Genomic DNA, 20,982 nt, shown 5'->3' with positions numbered 1-20,982 from the left:
AGTCCAAGTATGTTACATCAATTAGTTCCCCTTCATCTACCCTGCTTTCCATCAACTTTCCATGATGCTGATTATATTAAATATTTCTAGATGATCCGTTATTACATCCTTTATAATAGACTCTGCACACTTTCCCAAAGATAGATGCTAAGTTACCTAATTTTCTTCATTTTCATCTTTTTCAAAAAGCCTGGTTTCCAATCCTGAGTTTCTAGAATCTAAGGAACGTTGGAAGTTTACCATCAGTATATCCTCTTTCTCTACAGCTACTTCTCTTTATATTCTAGGCTGCACCCCATCAGCCTTTTGCCCCATTAATTTCTCTAGTGATGGTGGCATCTATTTATAGAACATAGAACATAGAACAATACAGCACAGAACAGGCCCTTCGGCCCACGATGTTGTGCCGAACTTCTATCCTAGATTAAGCACCCATCCATGTACCTATCCAAATGCCGCTTAAAGGTCGCCAATGAATCTGACTCTACCACTCCCACGGGCAGCGCATTCCATGCCCCCACCACTCTCTGGGTGAAGAACCCACCCCTGACATCTCCCCTATACCTTCCACCCTTCACCTTAAATTTATGTCCCCTTGTAACACTCTGTTGTACCCGTGGAAAAAGTTTCTGACTGTCTACTCTATCTATTCCTCTGATCATCTTATAAACCTCTATCAAGTCACCCCTCATCCTTCGCCGTTCCAACGAGAAAAGGCCGAGAACTCTCAACCTATCCTCGTATGACCTACTCTCCATTCCAGGCAACATCCTGGTAAATCTTCTCTGCACCCTCTCCAAAGCTTCCACATCTTTCCTAAAGTGAGGCGACCAGAACTGCACACAGTACTCCAAATGTGGCCTAACCAAAGTCCTGTACAGCTGCAACATCACCTCACGACTCTTGAATTCAATCCCTCTGCTAATGAACGATAATACTCCATAGGCCTTCTTACAAACTCTATCCACCTGAGTGGCAACCTTCAAAGATCTATGTACATAGACCCCAAGATCCCTCTGTTCCTCCACCTGACCAAGAACCCTACCATTAACCCTGTATTCCGCATTCTTATTTGTTCTTCCAAAATGGACAACTTCACACTTGGCAGGGTTGAACTCCATCTGCCACTCCTCAGCCCAGCTCTGCATCATATCTAAGTCCCTCTGCAGCCGACAACAGCCCTCCTCACTGTCCACAACTCCACCTATCTTTGTATCATCTGCAAATTTACTGACCCACCCTTCGACTCCCTCATCTAAGTCATTAATAAAAATTACAAACAGCAGAGGGCCCAGAACTGATCCCTGCGGAACTCCACTTGTAACTGGACTCCATGCTGAATATTTACCATCTACCACCACTCTCTGACTTCGACCGGTTAGCCAGTTTTCTATCCAATTGGCCAAATTTCCCTCTATCCCATGCCTCCTGACTTTCCGCATAAGCCTACCATGGGGAACCTTATCAAATGCCTTACTAAAATCCATGTACACTACATCCACTGCTCTACCCTCATCCACATGCTTGGTCACCTCCTCGAAGAATTCAATAAGACTTGTAAGGCAAGACCTACCCTTCACAAATCCGTGCTGGCTGTCCCTAATCAAGCAGTGCCGTTCCAGATACTCGTAAATCCTATCCCTCAGTACCCTTTCCATTACTTTGCCTACCACAGAAGTAAGACTAACTGGCCTGTAATTCCCGGGGTTATCCCTATTCCCTTTTTTGAACAGGGGCACAACATTCGCTACTCTCCAGTCCCCTGGTACCACCCCCGTTGCCAGTGAAGACGAGAAGATCATTGCCAACGGTACTGCAATTTCCTCTCTTGCTTCCCACATAATCCTAGGATATATCCCGTCAGGCCCGGGGGACTTGTCTATCCTCAAGTTGTTCAAAATGTCCAACACATCTTCCTTCCTAACAGATATCTCTTCTAGCTTATCAGTCCGTTTCACACTCTCCTCTTCAACAATACAGTCCCTCTCGTTCGTAAATACTGAAGAGAAGTACTTGTTCAAGACCTCTCCTATCTCTTCCGACTCAATACACAGTCTCCCACCACTGTCCTTGATCGGACCTACCCTCGTTCTCGTCATTCTCAGGTTTCTCACATACGCATAGAATGCCTTGGGGTTATCCTTGATCCTATCCGCCAGGGATTTTTCATGCCCTCTCTTAGCTCTCCTAATCCCTTTCTTCAGGTCCCTTCTGGCTATCCTGTATCCCTCCACTGCTCTGTCTGAACCTTGTTTCCTCAACCTTATGTAAGCCTCCTTCTTCCTCTTTACTAGACATTCAACCTCCCTCGTCAACCAAGGCTCCCTCACACGACCATTTCTTTCCTGCCTGATCGGTACATACATATCAAGGACACGTCGTATCTGCTCCTTGAAAAAGTCCCACATTTCCACCACATCCTTCCCTGACAGCCTATGCTCCCAACGTATGCTCCTCAAATCCTGTCTTACAGCATCGTAATTTCCCTTCCCCCAATTGTAAAAACTTCCTTGTTGTGTGCACCTATCCCTCTCCATAACCAAGGTGAAAGTGACAGAATTGTGGTCGCCATCACCAAAATGTTCACCCACTAACAAGCCCACCACTTGTCCCGGTTCGTTACCGAGTACCAAATCCAATATGGCCTCCCCTCTGGTTGGACAATCTACATACTGCGTTAGAAAAGCTTCCTGGACACACTGCACAAACACCGCCCCATCCAATCTACTTGATCTAAAGAGCTTCCAATCAATATTTGGGAAGTTGAAGTCGCCCATGACTACGACCCTGTGGCTTCTGCACCTTTCCAAAATCTGTTTCCCAATCTGTTTCTCCACATCTTTGCTGCTATTGGGGGGCCTATAATAAACACCCAACAAGGTGACTGCACCTTTCCTATTTCTGACTTCAGCCCATACTACCTCCAGAGGCAGATCTCCCTCAAACTTCCTTTCTGCAGCCGTTATACCATTTCTAATTAGCAATGCCACCCCCCCTCCTTTTTTACCACCCTCCCTAATCTTACTGAAACATCTGTAACCAGGAACCTCCAACAGCCATTCCTGTCCCTCATCTATCCATGTTTCCGTGATGGCTACAACATCGTAGTCCCAGGTACCGATCCATGCCTTAAGTTCACCCACCTTATTTCTGATACTCCTTGCATTGAAGTATACGCACTTGAGCCCATCTCTGTGTCCGTAAGTAGTCCCTGTCAGTGCTACCTTCTCCACAGCCTCCCTACAGTCTTGGACATCCTGACACACAGCTAGCTTACTTGCTGGACTACAAGTCCGGATCCCATCCCCCTGCCAAATTAGTTTAAACCCCCCCGAAGAGTGCTAGCAAACCTACCCCCCAGGATATTGGTGCCCTTCTGGTTCAGGTGCAACCCGTCCTGTTTATACAGGTCCCACCTTCCCCAGAATGCAGTCCAATTGTCCAAATATCTGAAGCCCTCCCTCCTACACCATCCTTGCAGCCACGTGTTCAACTGCACTCTCTCCCTATTCTTTGCCTCTCTGTCACGTGGCACCGGCAACAACCCAGAGATGACGACTCTGTCTGTCCTAGCTTTTAGCTTCCAGCCTAACTCCTTGAGCTCTTGAATGACCTCCCCGCCCCTCTTCCTACCTATGTCGTTGGTGCCAATGTGTACCACGACTTCTGGCTGCACACCCTCCCCCTTAAGGATTCTGAAGACACGGTCCGAGACGTCTCGGACCCTAGCACCCGGGAGGCAACAAACCATCCGAGAGTCTCGCCCATGTCCACAGAACCGCCTGTCCGTCCCTCTAACTAGAGAGTCCCCTATAACTAGCGCTCTCTTCTTCTCCCCCTTTCCCTTCTGAATCTCAGAGCCACAGACCCCTTCACTGCAGCTTACACCTGCAAGGCTGTCCCCCCCAACAGTTTCCAAAGCTGCATACTTATTTTTTAGCTGCATACTTATTTCTTCTCCCCTGTTTGCCCCTTGTTTAAATGGTAATTTTGGAATGCTATTAGTGTCTCCATCATGAAGGCTGACTCAAAATAATTATTTGACTCTGCAGTTTCCTGATTCTCTATTATTATTTCCTTGGTCTCATTCTCTAAGCAGTCTATATTCACTTTGGTGTTCTTTTTTTATAAAAACAGTTCTTGCTGTCTGTATTTATATAATTTGGCAGTTTACCCTCAGCTCTGCCTTTATTCATTTGTAATTACCCTTATTTAAGTTTGCACTGTTATTTTTGATCCAGCTGTCCAACTGAATGGTAAATTGTATCAAGTTGTGGCCACTGTTTCCTAGGGGATCTTCTCCACTGATTATTTATTTAAACCTGCCTCTTTACACATTGCCAGATCCAAAGTAGTGTGATCCCTGATTGGATCCACAACACTTTGTTGTAGAAAACTGGCCCAAGTATACTCTGAATTCTTTCTTAAGGCTATCTGTGCCAGTTTGATTTTCCCAATCTATATGAAAATTGAAGCCATTCATGATTAATCCATTGCCATTTTTTATATGCCTTCAAAATCTATTGATTTATTCTGTCATACAGTATAGCTACTGTTAGGGGACCTTTAGATTGCACCCACCATTGTTATTGTTATTTCTTAGCTATATGGAATTGACATCTTCTGTTACAATTCCTTGCTATCATGCCTCTTCCCTCTTGTATTAAAAAGTTAGCCGATCATCTTTCCTATTTTACATGCCATGGAATATTTAGTTCCTAGTTTTGATCTCCTTATAAACCATATATTTGTAATGGCTATAAGGTCATGTCACTTAACGTCTTTGTGCTATTAATTAATCAATTAATTACAAACATGAAGCATGTCTAAGTAAAGAGTCATCAATTTTGCCTTTTAACATTTTTTCCACCTTGACCCTATGTGCTGGTGCTTTTCTATGTTTGTACACTCTCCCTTCATGTCCTCACTCTGGGTATTGTTATCCAAATAGTTGTCATACAGTAACAACCCTATCCTCCTGTGTTTTTAAGCTTCGGTAAACCCAATCCCCACCAAATTAGTTTAATCATTTCACCAGGACACTGGTCCCAGCATAACTCAAGTGAAGCCCAATCCACCAGAACAGCTCCCTTGTATCCCAGTGTCGATGCTAGTACCCCATGAAGTGAAACCCATTCTCCCCATAATAATCTTTTGAACTATGCAGTTAACTTTTTTGACTTTATTTATCCAATGTCAATTTGCCTGTGACTCCTGTAGTAATCCCAAGATTATTAACTTGGAGGTTCCACTTAATTTAGCTCCCAACTGCTCAAACATTTTCAGAAATCTTTTCTTGACTTCTCAATTACTTCACACAACATGGATGCAGATGGTACCCTCCCTTTGCACTCCAATTCCTGTCCAGTCCTGGGTAGATTTCTTTAACCTTGGGACCAGCAGCTGATGTATACTCCTCAGGACTCAAGCAGATGGCTGAAGAGAACAATATCTATTCCCCTGATTATACCGAGTCCTATTACTACTATGTTTCTTTCTCCTCCGGCTCCTTTGTGCAGTGGTTAGTTTGCTCATCCTCTCTTCAATCCCCAGTATTATCCACTCAACCTGCAAGAACCTTGTAACCATTGGACAATTGCAGTGGTTGAAATTTCTTGGACACTACCTCCTGCCCACTTGTTGTCACACCTTCCTATCCCTGATTACAGACCAAGTTTGAATTGCTTAGTTTGAGGGTTTGACCACCACCTGGACAAAGCTTTCAAGCAATTTTCCCTTTCCCTGAAGCAAAGCAATGTCTGCAGCTCGGACTCCAGTTGTGCAATTGGATACACTTGCTACAGATGTTTGTACCCATTTACCTCTTTCTTTTACATTTATGCAACAGGGATAAGTTTCTGATTATCTGCGTCCTGATCCTCATTAAGTAGAAGTTCAGTCAATGTTTTTGTCTGATTTCAGAAAACTCTGTGACACTAAAGATACCTGCACATGTTGACCTGCAAATTGGTGATATTCAAAACATCAGTGTTGTTCCAAGGTTAGTTCTGTTTCACCTGATATTTGGCTGAGTGAAGCACAGTGAATTTGTTATTAGGTGGCTAAGATTACGTTGTATTAGGAGGAACATAGAACAGGGCTGTTGGTAAACCTTGCTGAAAGTTGCCATGAGTGTTAACCAATGAGGGGAGGGAAGGGCTAAATGTAAACCTAAGGCAGTCTGTGGGAGCAGGGCCTGAGTGGTGGTGTAGTTTTATTTATTAGGAAATAAAGTTTATAACCAACAATGCTGGCAGGTGAGGGCAGAAAGCTATATTAAGCGCAATCGGGAAACGCTGAGGCCTTAAGGTTAGAATGCAGAGTACAAAGTGATGGGTGATCTGTTCACCTGGATGGTAGTCCATGTCCTGCATTCAAGGTTTTTGTGGAGCTATTTACAAGTTATATTTTTCCCAGTTAGGGAAGCATTCAATCTTGGAAAATCAATATTAATATATCATAAAATGGTATGGGAGATTTATTTATAAGAAATGAAAAAAGCATCTTTTTTTTTCCCCCAAGTTAAGCAATTTGAGCATAAGTATGTAAGTTTGCTCACTGAGCTTGAAGGTATGTTTTCAGATGTTTCATTACCATACTAGATAACATCATCAGTGAGTCTCCCGTGAAGCGCTGGTGGTTTGCTGCCCTCCCATCTATCCAACCCAAACTTTAGGTCTGCTATATAGATGACACATTTGTCATCACAAAATGGAACAAATTAGAGGAAACATGCAATACCATCAATATCCTGACAGGCATAAAATTCACAAAAGAGGAGAATGATAACAGACTCCCATTCCTAGACGTGACAGTTGAACGTACAGTTAACGGAAAGCTTCAAACCAACGTCGACAGAAAAACAACAAACACAGAGCAAATACATCAGAAGCAATCATTCCAACACCCACAAATGGAGCTATATCACACTGCAGCACCTAAGAACTACAAAAAGCAGAAGACAAATATCTATACAATGTTTTCAAACAAAAACAGGTACCCAATAACACTACTTCCGCCTCCGAGCTTACTTTCACAACCAGGACTCCTGCCCACCTTCCGAGGACCCCTTCGCCCACCTCCAACACACTGCATCCACCTGGACACCCCACGCTGGCCTCTTACCTGCCCTCAACCTCTTCATTTCCAACTGCCGCTGGGACATTAACCGCCTCAACCTGTCTACCTCCCTCCCCCACTCCAACCTCTCACCCTCACAGCACACAGCCCTCCCCATCCTGACCTCCCCATCAAGCCAGCAGATAAAGAGGGTGCATGGTAGTATGGCGCACTGACCTCTACACCGCTGAAGCCAAACGCCAACTCGAGGACACCTCTCCCTACAGCCCCCTTGACCAGGGCCCCACCCCACATCACCAAACCATCATCTCCCAGACCATACAGAACCTCACCACCTCAGGAGATCTCCCACACACAGCTTCCAACCTCATAGTCCGGGAACCCCGTACTGCCCGGTTCTACCTCCTTCCCAAGATCCTCAAGCCTGACCTCTCTGGCCAGCCCATTGTCTCAGCATGCTCCTGCCCCACTGAACTAATTTCTACCTACCTTGACACTGTCCTATTCTCCCTAGTCCAGGAGCTCCCCACATACGTTCGAGACACCACCCATGCCCTCCACCTCCTCCAAGACTTTCGTTTCCCGGGCCCCCACTGCCTCATCTTCACCATGGATATCCAATCCCTCTACACCTCCATCCGCCATGACCAGGGCCTCCAAGCCCTCCGTTTTTTTTCCTCTCCCGACGTCTCCAACAATACCCTTCCACCAACACTCTCATTCGCTTGGCCGAACTGGTCCTCACCCTTAACAATTTCTCCTTCGAATCCTCCCACTTCCTCCAAACCAAAAGGGCACACATATGGGCCCCAGCTATGCCTGTCTCTTTGTTGGTTACGTAGAATAGTTGATCTTCTGTAATTACACCGGCACCACTCCCCACCTCTTCCTCCGCTACATTGATGACTGCATTGGTGCCACCTCATGCTCTCGTGAGGAGGTTGACATCAACTTCACCAACACATTCCACCCTTACCTTAAATTTACCTGGACCATCTCTGACACCTCCCTCCCCTTTCTGGACCTCTCCATCTCCATTAATGACGACCAACTTGACACTGACATTTTTTAGAAACCCACCGACTCCCACAGCTACCTGGATTACACCTCTTCCCACCTTACCTCTTGCAAAAATGCCATCCTGTATTCCCAATTCCTCCGCCTCCGCCATATCTGCTCCCAGGAGGACCAGTTCCACCACAGAACACAGCAGATGGCCTCCTCCTTTAGAGACCACAATTTCCCTTCCCACATGGTTAAAGATGCCCTCCAACGCATCTTATCCACATCCCGCACCTCCGCCCTCAGACCCCACCCCTCCAACCGTAACAAGGACAGAATGCCCCGGTGCTCACCTTCCACCCTACCAACCTTCGCATAAACCAAATCATACACCGACATTTCTGCCACCTCCAAAAGACCCCACCACCAGGGATATATTTCCCTCCCCACCCCTTTCCACCTTCCACAAAGACCATTCCCTCCATGACTACCTGGTCAGGTCCATGCCTCCCTACAACCCACCCTCCAATCCTGGCACCTTCCCCTGCCACAGCAGGAATTGCAAAACCTGCGCCCTCACTTCCTCCCTCACCTCCATCCAAGGCTCTAAAGGAGCCTTCCACATCCATCAAGGTTTTACCTGCACATCCACCAATATCATTTATTGTATCCATTGCTCCCAATGCGGTCTCCTCTACATTGGGGTGACTGGACGCCTCCTAGCAGAGCGCTTTAGGGAACATCTCTGGGACACCCGCACCAATCAACCACACCACTCTGTGGCCCAACATTTCAACTCCCCCTCCCACTCTGCCGAGGAGATGGAAGTCCTGGGCCTCCTTCACTGCCGCTCCCTCACCACCAGATGTCTGGAGGAAGAACGCCTCATCTTCCGCCTCGCAACACTTCAACCCCAGGGCATCAATGTGGACTTCAACAGTTTCCTCACTTCCCCTTCCCCCACCTCACCCTAGTTCCAAACTTCCAGCTCAGTACTGTCCCCATGACGTGTCCTACCTGCCTATCTTCCTTCCCACCTATCATCTTCATCCCCTCCCCCACTCACCTATTGTACTCTATGCTACTTTCTTCACCCCCCCCCCCCCGCCCTCCTCTCACTTATCTCTCCACCCTCCAGGCTCTCTGCCTTTATTCTGATGAAGGGCTTTTGCCTGAAACGTCGATTTTACTGCTCCTCAGATGCTGCCTGAACTGCTGTGCTCTTCCAGCACCACTAATCCAGAATCTGGTTTCCAGCATCTGCAGGCATTGTTTTTACCTAATAAACACAATCTGTCATTTGCTCAGAAACAAAACCAAACAAGCGGATACAACGCAACCAAAAACCATAGCTGCATTACCTTACATCAAAGACCTATCCGAAATGAATTCCAGATTACTCAGACCCCTTGGCATCATGGTAGCCCACAAACCTATCAACACACTTAAACAATGACTGATGAACCTAAAGGATCCATTAGATACTACCAGCAAAACTAATGTAATTTAAATGATACCATGTAAGAATTGTTTTAAAAAAAAATTGGACAGACAAGCAGGAAACCTGCCAACAGGATACATAAACACTAACTGGCCACCAAACTTTACTACTCACTATCGCCACTTTGACTGGGACAACACACACATCCTAGGAGAGGTGAAACAAAGACATTGATGAGAATTCTTAGAGGAATGGCATTCGAACTAGAACTCCATCAATAAACACACCCGTTTAGATCCTAACTACCTTCCCTTGGGGGGAAAAAAACAGAAATGACATCACCCACCTTAAAACAGGTGGGACATACCACCAGTGCTTCACCAGAGACTGTCACTGATGATGTTACCTCATTCCTACGAAACATCTGAAAACAAACCTTCAAGCTCAGCGAGCTAACTTACATATTTCTCATCAACCTGAGGTTACAAATCTTCTCAAATTTAAGTATAAAATATTTGTGAAATTTTTTTTATCTAAAGCAAATCCTAAAAGATATACAAATGCAGAAGGCAACATGCTACATCGTTGTATTGTTTAATTGTGAGAATGAAAAAGGAAACCTGCAGAAATACCCCTCAAATATTTCAGAGAGAGCATTTCAAGGGGAACAAATATTTTGACACCCTAATAAAGGCTTAATATATTGAAGGAGGTAGGAATAACATAGGAACACAAATTGGCCATTAGAACCTTGAGTCTGTTCTAGCAATTGAATCATGGCTGATTGGTTAGGTACGTTTAAAATACAATGGTGGAATTTAATGCAGCCTTTGAGCAGCATCCAAGTGCAAATTGTCTTCTGTTTTAACTCATTGCTGTTTGTAGAGCCATATTGCACTTTGGAGGTAATCAATTGGCTGGAAATTGTATTGGAATATTCTGAAGATGTATGGAAACTTTCACAAGTTCTTATTTAACATTTGATTCAAATAGGTTACTCATATGGTTGCAAAGTGTAGAAACCTTCTGTTGTTTCCCTCATAGTGCACGCTTGCAGGAGACTCTAGTCGTCATATTTAATGTTACGTTCTCATCGAAGCAGACTTCAGTTGTCGAACTGCCCAAATATGTAAGTACTGATATCATTGTCTGGCACTGTTTAATTTACATTTGATCAGATGATTGTCCTGTTCATTTCCCAAGGGATTTTCAATGAGTCATGCATCATGGTATCTCCGGCACAGGAAAAAAAAAGCCTTTCAGCCCATCATGTCTGTGACAGTCTGGAGCATCCATTCCAGTCCCATTTTCCATCACTTGGCCCATAGCCCTGTATGCCTTGGCATCACAAGTGCACATCTAAATGCTGCTGAAATGTTACCAGGGTTTCTGCTTCTACCACCCCAACAGGCAGAAAGAACGATACAGCACAGGAACAAGCCCTTCGGACATCTGAGCCTGTGCCAACACATTTTGTCCATCCGTACTGAAGCTGTCTTCACTTACAGGATCCATATCCCTCTATTCCCTTCCTATTCATGTATTCATCCAGGTTTTTTTTTGCTTGAATGCTGCTATTGTCTGCTTCCACCACCACCTCTGGCAGCATGTTCCAGGCACACAACACCTTCTGTGTGGCAAAACTTGCCTTGCACATCTCTCTTAAACTCTACACTTCCCCACTTTCCCCACACCTTGAACCTATGTCCCTTGGTAATTGACCCCTCCACCTGGAATAAAGCCTCAGACTTTCCACTCTACCCATGCAATTCATAATCTTATAAACTTCTAATGGTTGACCCTCCAGTTCCTGTGTTCCAGTGAAAACCTGGTCTCTCCAACCTTTCTTCTCAGGTTAAATCCCCCATATCAGACAACATCCTGGTAAACATTTTCTGTACCCTCTCCAAAGCATCCACGTCCTCTTGATAGTTTGGTGAACAGAACTATGTTCCAAGTGTGGCCTAACTGAAGTAGTGTCATAGAGATGTACAATATGGAAATAGACCCTTTGGTCCAACTCATCCATGCTGACCAGATATCCCAAATAAATCTAGTCCCATTAGCCAGCATTTGGCCCATTTCAGTCTAAACCCTTCCTATTTATATACCTATCCAGATGCCTTTTGAATGTTGTAATTGTACCAGCCTCCATTTTCTCTGGTAGCTTGTTCCATACGCACACCACCCTTTGCATGAAAAAGTTGCCCTTCAGGACCCTTCTTTAAAATCTTTCCATTCTCACCCTAAACCTCTAGCTTTGGACTCTTCTCTCCACTCCCACCTTGCGTGTGGAAAAAATAGTCATGAATTTACACTATCCTCGCCTCTTGATTTTATAAACCTCTATAAGGTCACTCCTCTGCCTCCGATGCTCCAGGGAAAACTGCCCCAGCCTATACAGCTTCTCCTATTGCTCAAACCCTCAAAGCCTGGCAACATCCTTGTAAATCTTTTCAGAACCCTTTCAAATTTCACAATATCCTTCCTATAGAAGGGAGACTAGAACTGTACACAGTATTCCAAAAGTTGTCTAATCAATGTCCTGTACAGTCGCAACATGACCTTCCAATTCCTATACCTGATGCATTGATCAGTGAAGGCAAGCATACCAAATGCTGCCTTCACTATCCTATCTCTCTGTGACTCCACTTTCAAGGAACTATTAAACTGCATTCCAAGATCTCTTTTTTTTTTCAGCAACACCCTCCAGGACCTTACCATTAAATGTATAAGTCCTGCCCTGATTTGCCTTTCCAAAATGCAGCAACTCACATTTATCTAAATTAAACTCTGTCTGCCACATCTCATCCCATTGGCCCATCTGATCAAGATCTCATTGCCCCTTGAGGTAACCTTCTTCACTGTGCACTGCACCTCCAATTTTGGTCACAGACCTCCAGTCTGAACAGCAATATTCCACCATCACCCTCTGTCTTCTACCTTCGAGCCAGTTCTGCCTGCAAATACTATAAAGCTACAGTACAACTTGTCTATCCTCATACTGAATGTCTCTTCCAATGAAGGCAAGTATACCTTCAGCCTTTTTTACAACTTTACCTTCCTGTGATGCCACCTTCAGTGATCTGTGGACCTGCACACCCAGATCCCTCTGCATATCAATGTTCCTAAGGGTTTACCATTCACTGTATAATTTCTACTTGTACTTGACCTTCCAAAATGTATCACCTCACATTTGTCCATGTGACACTTTCTGTCCATGCCTCCAACTGATCTGTATCCTTTGATAATTCTCTTCACTATCCACAACTCCACCAATCTTTGTATCATCTGTAAACTTGCTCATTAGACTAGCTATGTTTTCCCCTCATCTTTTATATGAATCATGAACAGCAGAGGTCCCAGCACCGATCCATGTGGAACACCACTTGTCTCAGCCCTCCATTCAGAAAAGCATCTTTTCACTGCTACTTTCTGTCTCCTATGACTGTTCTGTATCTTTCTTACCAGCTCATCCCTGATACCAAGAATTTTAACCTTTTGCACCAGTCTGTCATGAGGGACGTTATCAAAGGCTTTACTGAAGTCCATGTAGACACATTAACAGCTTCTCTTTCCCCCCCCCCCCCCCCCCATCAATCATCTTCAATGCCTGCTTTTAAAAAAAAACTCAATCAAGTTAATGAGACATGACCTCCCCCACACAAAACTATGCTGTCTATTGCTAATCAGTCCATTTGCATCTAAATGCATATAGATCTTGTCCCTGAGAAACTTTTCCAATAACCTCCTTACCTGAGGCTCATGGGCTTGTAATTTCCTAGATGTACCCTGCTACCCTTTTTAAACAATGTGACAGCACTCGCTATTCTGTAGTCCTCTGGGAGCTCACCTGTGGCCAAAGAGAATAAAAAGATGTCTGTCAATGCTCCAGCAATCCCTCAATATACTGGGGCAGGTTCCATCAGGACTTGGGTACTAATCAATCTTTTTAAGACCTGTAACACCTCTTCCTTTTTTAATAGAAACTTGGCTTAGAAATTTGACATTCCCTTCCCTGAGATGTTCACCCTCCAATGCCTTCTCTTTGGTGAATGTCAACACAAAGTATTTATTTAGGACCTCTTCTGGCTTCACATGTAGATTCCCTCCTTTGTCCTTGAGTGGCCCAACCCTTTCCCTGATTCCCCTTTTGCTTTTTATATATGGGTAAAAAGCCTTGAGATTTTCCTTTAATCCTGTTTTGCTAAATGCTTTGCAATGACCCTTTTTGTTTTTAGAGCGCTTCTATTTCCGTGTTTAAATCCTTTCCTACTTCCCTTGTATACTTCAAGGGCTTTGTCAGTTTCCATCCTCCTACGTATGCTGCCTTTATCTTTTTGACCAAGGTCAGAATATCTCTGGTCATCTGAGGCTCATGTGACTTGCCATACCTATCCTTTATTCACACAGGAATGTACCTACCCTGAATTCTTATCAACTGTCACTTTAAATACTCCCACATGTCTGATGTGAATTTGCCCTCAAACAGCTGCCTTCAATCAGAATCCTCCAGTTTACTGTCTAATATTGATGTAGTTTGCCTTCCCCAATTTAACACCACCTCATTAGGACTGCTGTTTTCCCTATCCATAAGTACCTTAAAACTTGCTATATTATGCTCACAACTTCCCAAATGCTCCCCCACTGTAACTTCACTCACCTGGCTGGGCTCATTTCCCAAAACCAGGTCCAGTATAACCCCTTCCCTGATTGGACTGTTTGCATACTTTGTCACAAAACCCTCCTGAATGCTCCTTAAAAATTTTGTCCCATCTAAGCCCCTACCGTGATGAGTTCCAGTCAATATAGAGGATGTTTAAAATCACCCACCACAACAACCCTGCCATTTTTGCATCTTTCTAAAATCTGTCTACATGCTCTCTCCACCATGTCCTACTGGGAGGCCTGTAGTATATACCCAGCATTGTGATTTGACCGTTTCCTATTTGAGTTTACCCATACTGCCTCGCTGCATAATTCCTCTGATGTATCCTCCCTCAGTACAGCAGTGAGATACTCCTTTACCATTAATGCAACTCTCTGACCCCTTTTACATGCCCTTCTATCATACCTGAAACATCTCAATCCTGGGACATTCAGCTGCCAGTCCTGTCCCTCTTTCAGCCAAGTTTCTGTAATTGCAATAATGTAATAGTTCCAAATACTGAACAAAGCTCTAAATGCATCTACCTTGCCTACTACACTGCATGCATTGAAACCCATGCATTCCAGACCACCTCCCTGCTCCTTTCAACAGTGTCTCCTTGCCTGTTCTTGTTCTTACCCATGTTTGTCTTGGTTTCTACTTCTCCCTTAATTTCTGCATCTACTGCCCTATTCCTCTGGTTCCCATCCTCCTGCCCGACTAGTTTAAACCCTCCCCAAACACACTACCCAGTACTCCATCCAAGGATATCCACCTGGGTCCTGCCGAAGTGTAGCCCGTCTAGTTTGTACAGGTCTCACCTCACAAGCAGCGAGTCCCAGATTTTCACCACTTTCTAGGTGAAGAAGTTCCTCCTCACATCTCCTCTAATAAACCCTTGCACTCATCCTCCCCACCGCCAATTTATGTCTATGCTCCTTGGCTATTGATCCATCCATCAAGGGGCAAGGTTTATTCCTGTCTACCTATCTATGCCCCTCATAATTTATGCATCCCTGTCCATCCATAATTTATTGTCTCCCCTGTCAATCTCCTCTGCTCAAAAGTACACAATACCAGTCTGTCCAATCTGTCATCATAAACTCTACAGTGCAGGCAACATTCTTGTTAATCTACTGTGTACCCTCTTCTGTGTAATAAAATCCCTCCTATAAAGTGGATTCCAGAGCTGCACACAATACTGTGTCTTAATACTGTTAAGCTGTGGCTTAACTGACACTTTTTTCAGTTCCATTGTAACCTTCCTAGTATTATACTCTGTGCTTTAACTAACAAAGGCAAGAATACCATGTGCCTCCTTAACCACTTTATCCACCCATCCTAATACCTTAAGGGACTGGTGTTTGTAAAAACCAACGTCCCTCTGATCAATGCTTCCCAGAGTCCTACTATTCACGATGCCCTTGCCTTATTTATGCTGCCCAAGTACATCACCTCATCTGGATTGAATTCCGTTTTCTCCACTGAGCAGCCCATCTATGTCCTCTTGTAGTTTAAGGCCTTCGTGCTGACTATTTACCAACCAATCAATTTTTGAATAGTCTATAAACTTACTGATCAACTGTCCTCCGTTCAAATCTAAATCATTCGTTAAAAAGCTATGAGCAGTAAGGGCCCCCATTCTGACTGCTGTGGGACCCCACTAGTCAGAAAAACACTGTTCAACTATCACCTACTGCTTTCTGTCACTCAGCCAATTGTGGATCAGATTTCCTCTGATCTCCTGGGCTGTCAGTCTCCACTGCAGAACCTTATCAAGTGCCTTGCTGAAGCCTAAGTAGACAACATCAAAACCATTGCCCTCCTGTACAGTCCTGGACACCTGTTTGAATTTTTCAATCAAGTTGGTCAGATATGACCTCCCTTTTAATAAAACCATGCTGATTGTTCTTGATTAATCCCTGCCTTTCCAAATGAATAGGAGTTGTGTCTCTCAAAATTGCTTCCAATAATTTCCCCACCTCCAAGGTGGGGACTGACTGGCCTATAGTTTCCTGGTTTATCCCTTGCTTCCTCCACGAATACTGGTATTATATTGGCCATCCTCCATCATTTCTCTTGTGGTCAGAGAAGAATTGAGAATTCTTGCAAGTGCCTCTGCTATTTCCTTTCTTGGCTTGCTCAACATCATGGGATACATTTCATCTGCCTCTGGAGATTTGCCTACATTTAAGCTTGTCAGAGTACTCAAACTTCCTCTCTCTCTCTCTCTGTGCTAGTTTATTTAATTATATCACAGACTTTGTCTGATTTCTATATCCATATCATCTGTCTCATTTGTGAACACTGATCCATTTAGAATCTGTGTTAATTTACAATCCTCCCTGAATCCTCTTGCTCCATACACAGTTACTGCTGTTATCCTTAATCAATCCTACTGTTTTGCTTGTTATCCTTTTACCCTTTGATGTATGTGCAATACAACATGAGGGAGAGAAAAGGAGTGATCGGATAAGTGGAGAGATGGAGAGCAACAGGTGGTATGCCAGGGAGAAAGGAAAGCCAATAATGGGGACCATAAGTGGTTGGCTAGATGTGGGATTGGGTAAAGGACATGGAAGAAGGTGCTTAGGCCCTAAAATGATTAAACTTGATATTGAATCCTGAAGTCCGCTGGATCCCCAGGCAGAAAATGAGTTGCTGTTCTTCCAGCTTGCACTGAGCTTTGCTGCAGCAGGTCCAAGACAGGAATGTTGCAGAGGGAGCATGGTGATGTGTTGAAGTGGCAGGCAACCAGAAACTGAGTCACTCTTGTGGACACATTGCAAGTGTTTCACAAAGCAACCGCTGAGTCTATGTTTTGTCTGCTCAGTGTAGAGAAGGCCACATTGTGAGCAGTGAATACAGTAAACTAGATTGACTAAATCGCTGCTTCACTTGAAAGGTGTGTCTGGGGCCTTGGATAGTGAGGAAATAAATGGGCAGGAGTTGCATCTTCTGCAATTGCATAGGAAGATTCCTTGGGGGTGTGGGATAGTGTTAGGAGTGGGGCAGGGGTGTACTGGGGGCAACAGTCCGTGCAGAAAACTGACCAGGCAGGGAAGGTGAATGTGTGGCACCTTGCTAGAAGCGATAGAAGTGGGGTCTTATGATCTTTTCGTTGTGGATGCTAGTGAGAAGGAAAATAAGGTCTCGGGAAACACTATCAGTGTTGTGGAAGAGAAGAGAGAGCTGAGGGCAGAAGTGTAGTAGATGGGTCAACACAGTGAAGATACTGTCAACCAGGGTGGTGGAATCCTCTGGACAAAAAAAGTGAACATTTTGAGGCCCTCCCTATGGAGTGTGGAATCAGAACAGATGTGACAGAGAAACTTGGAGAATGAAATGGAGTCTTTACAGGAGTCATTACAAGACCAGTAATGGTCCGCATTAGCAGCTTTTCTTACTACTGTTCCTTTGTTTGCCTAACTGCTGTTCTCCCCCATACTCTTCCCCCAAATTATTGACTGCCTTTCTCCACAGAAACTGCCAGACTTGCTGAGTTTCTCTGGCATTTTCTGTTTTAATCCAGTCATTGTTCATTTGGACAACTAATGTAAAGTTGTTCCTTATTCTACAACAATTATCTACAGTATAGAAACAGTTGTGAGCAGCATCCCTAAGCTTCTGGCTGAAGGCAAGCTTGCCTTGTCAAGAACCCAGTTTGTCCTTGTCACTTGGCTTTGGGTGCCCACGGAGCCTCCAAAGAGTTCATCTTATTAACAGGTCTGGTTGTTTTGTTACAGTACACTCTGCTTTATTATTTTCTAATCAGAAATATTTTGTGCCACACACTTCTGATTGATCCCCTTCTATGTTGCTTTGCACATTAGGAATGTTCATTTCATATATTTTCTTCTAACAGATTACATTACCTTCTCACTCAGCGAATTCAACGGTTTTACCAGTCAGAGGAGTTGAGGTTGGTCAGACCACTGTGTACCTTGAAAACAACTGCACCAGCAATGTGACCAGGTGGGTAGATATTGTGGTGGTGTCCATTCAGTCCATCCAGCCTGGGACAGCTTTACAGAAGAGCCATTTAGCTGACCTATTCTATTGCTGCTTTTTTTTTTTGGCAGCATTTTCTCATCAGCTCTTGATTTAATTAATTGCCTTTTGAAAGCCATAATTGAGGTTGCCTTCACTACGCTCTTGACCAAATGTATTCCAGATTCTAACAACTCACTGTTTCCAGAAAGGATTTTCCTCATGTCAGTGTCCTTTCTCTTGTCATGCACCTTAAATCTGTGTCCTTTGGATCTTGTTTTCAGTATCTCAATCCATCATGATTCTGTACACCTCTATTAAATCTTGGAACCATCTTTTTTTCCATATGATGAAAGGCTTCTCTAACCTATCCATGTAACTGGCATCCTTCGAGCTTGAAGCCAATCTGAAATCTCTAAAGCCTTCATATCCTTGCCAAAGATTAGGACCAACTGTTCCAGTTGAAACGCAATCAGTGGTTTCTAAAAATTTATCATAACTTCCTAACTTTTGTGTTTTGTTGATCCTATTTATATAGCCCAGGATCCCACATGGTTTTCCAAATACTTTGTTGAATATAGGATTGGTCAACAATTTGTATGTTTATGCCCCAGGACACTTGATTTGCAGCATTCCCTTTAATATTGTTCCTATCAAAATGCCGCATTTCAGATATCTCTCCACGTATCATACTCCCCTTTTTTTTCCTGTTTCAGCCCACACATCTCTCTCACCATTCAAGGTGCTCTGGTTTTGGTAGCCATGCCTTTCTCCTTTGTTTGAGTTGAAATATGTTCTTTTGTGTTCACTTTAAATACAACTAGTTGTCTTATTATCTTTTAATAGACAATCCAAATTCCAATTTAACTGGGACAAATTGCACTGATCGTCCAATTAACTTCTCTCTCTTTATTTTTTTCACCATAAATTGCTGCTTGTTCTTTTCCATCTCAAAAATACAATACTATGAATACTGCTCTTGAAAAACTCCAATTCTGACACTCGATCCACATGACCCACTTTATTTCCGAAAACTGCATCTGACGATCTTTCCTTGCAATAGAAATATACTGATCAAAAAAATTATCCTGAAGACGCTTTTTGCTGTTTATACTGTTGTTATTCCTGTCAATGTTAGGATGCTTAAAGACCCCATTATCATTATGTTGCAGGTTTACTGTAATCTGTAACTGAAGATCTGACAGGGTATTTGTGATTTGTTTAGAGTAACATTTAGTTGAACCATTGGACATTGCCCAGAACACTAAGCATGTGTGCTAAGTTCACTAACATATTGCATTCATTGGGGCAAGATGAAAGGAAGAGGCACAGTGATTAGATAGTAAAGAAGTAGTTAGGACCCGTGGACCCATCGTTGAAGGGAGACAAGAGGTTGAAGCTTTTCATCTTGCATATATCAGGATGAGGCTGCAAGAAACAACCATGGGAAAGGGGCCAGTTGCTCCAGCATGAGAAGCATGGAGCTGTCATTTGTGCAATTAACTGTCAATCTTTGGTCTTAGTGGTCAGGGTGTTGCCATGGAATGCAGTGAAGATTGCAGTCTCCAGAGTCATAGAGATATACAGCACGGAAACAGATCCTTTGGTACAATTAGTCTGTGCCGACCAGATATCCTGAGTAAGTCTTGTCCCATTTGCCAGCATTTGGCCCATATCCCTCTTAAACCCTTCCTATTCATACACCGATCCATATGCCTCTTAAATGTTGTAATTGTACCAGCCTCCACCACTTCCTCTGCCAGCTCATTCCATACGCACCACCACCCTCTGTGAAAAGATTGCCACTTAGATAGAGTCATAGAGATGTACAGCATGGAAACAGACCCTTCGGTCCAACCCATCCATGCCGACCAGATATCCGAACCCAATCTAGTCCCACCTGCCTATATCCCTCCAAACCCTTCCTATTCATCTACCCATCCAAATGCCTCTTAAATGTTGCAATTGTACCAGCCTCCACCACATCCTCTGGCAACTCATTCCATACACGTACTACCCTCTGCGTGAAAAGGTTGCCGCTTAGGTCTCTTTTATATCTTTCCCCTCTCACCCTAAACCTATGCCTCTAGTTCTGGACTCCCTGACCCCAGGGAAAAGACTTTGCCTATTTATCCTATCCTATCCATGCCCCTCATAATTTTGCAAACATCTATCAGGTCACCCCTCGGCCTCCTACGCTCCAGGGAAAACAGCCCCAGCCTGTTCAGCCTCTCCCTGTAGCTCAGATCCTCCAATCCTGGCAACATCCTTGTAAATCTTTTCTGAACCCTTTCAAGTTTCACAACATCTTTCCGATAGGAAGGAGACCAGAATTGCACGCAATATTCCAACAGTGGCCGAACCAATGTCCTGTACAGCCGCAACATGACCTTCCAACTCCTGTACTCAATACTCTGACCAATAAAGGAAAGCATACCAAATGTCATCTTCACTATCCTATCTACCTGCGACTCCACTTTCAAGGAGCTATGGACCTGCACTCCAAGGTCTCTTTGTTCAGCAACACTCCCCAGGACCTTACCATTAAGTATATAAGTCCTGCTAAGATGTACTTTCCCAAAATGCTGCACCTTGCATTTATCTGAATTAAACTCCATCTGCCACTTCAGTCCATTGGCCCATCTGGTCCAGATCCTGTTGTAATCTGAGGTAACCCTCTTCGCTGCCCACTACACCTCCAATTTTGGTGTCATCTGCAAATTTACTAACTGTACCTCTTATGCTCGCATCCAAATCATTTATGTAAATGACAAAAAGTAGAGGGCCAACACCAATCCTTGTGGCACTCCACTGGTCACAG

General features: G+C 44.1%; 2 protein-coding genes across 5 annotated transcripts in view; one reads left to right on the top strand and one right to left on the bottom strand.

The window, feature by feature from the left end:
- Positions 1-20,982, top strand: part of LOC140494495 (cystinosin-like) — a 69,634-nt gene that overhangs the window by 13,980 nt on the left and 34,672 nt on the right. For 2 of the 3 annotated variants that reach the window (XM_072593735.1, XM_072593737.1), the window contains exons 3-5: positions 5,923-6,001; positions 10,568-10,652; positions 18,037-18,146. In XM_072593735.1, coding sequence (XP_072449836.1) covers positions 5,923-6,001; positions 10,568-10,652; positions 18,037-18,146 — 274 coding nt within the window. The remainder of the gene's footprint in view (positions 1-5,922; positions 6,002-10,567; positions 10,653-18,036; positions 18,147-20,982) is intronic. The other variant, XM_072593738.1, reaches the window with a different exon arrangement.
- The window catches only part of LOC140494496 (calcium and integrin-binding family member 3-like), an 88,102-nt gene that overhangs the window by 59,731 nt on the left and 7,389 nt on the right, over positions 1-20,982 (bottom strand). The gene's annotated exons all lie outside the window — the stretch shown is intronic.

Source organism: Chiloscyllium punctatum, chromosome 24, assembly GCF_047496795.1.
Source record: "Chiloscyllium punctatum isolate Juve2018m chromosome 24, sChiPun1.3, whole genome shotgun sequence".
Taxonomy (NCBI): domain Eukaryota; kingdom Metazoa; phylum Chordata; class Chondrichthyes; order Orectolobiformes; family Hemiscylliidae; genus Chiloscyllium; species Chiloscyllium punctatum.
The sequence above is the reverse complement of the archived record's forward strand: the minus strand, read 5'-3'. Positions and strand labels throughout refer to the sequence as shown.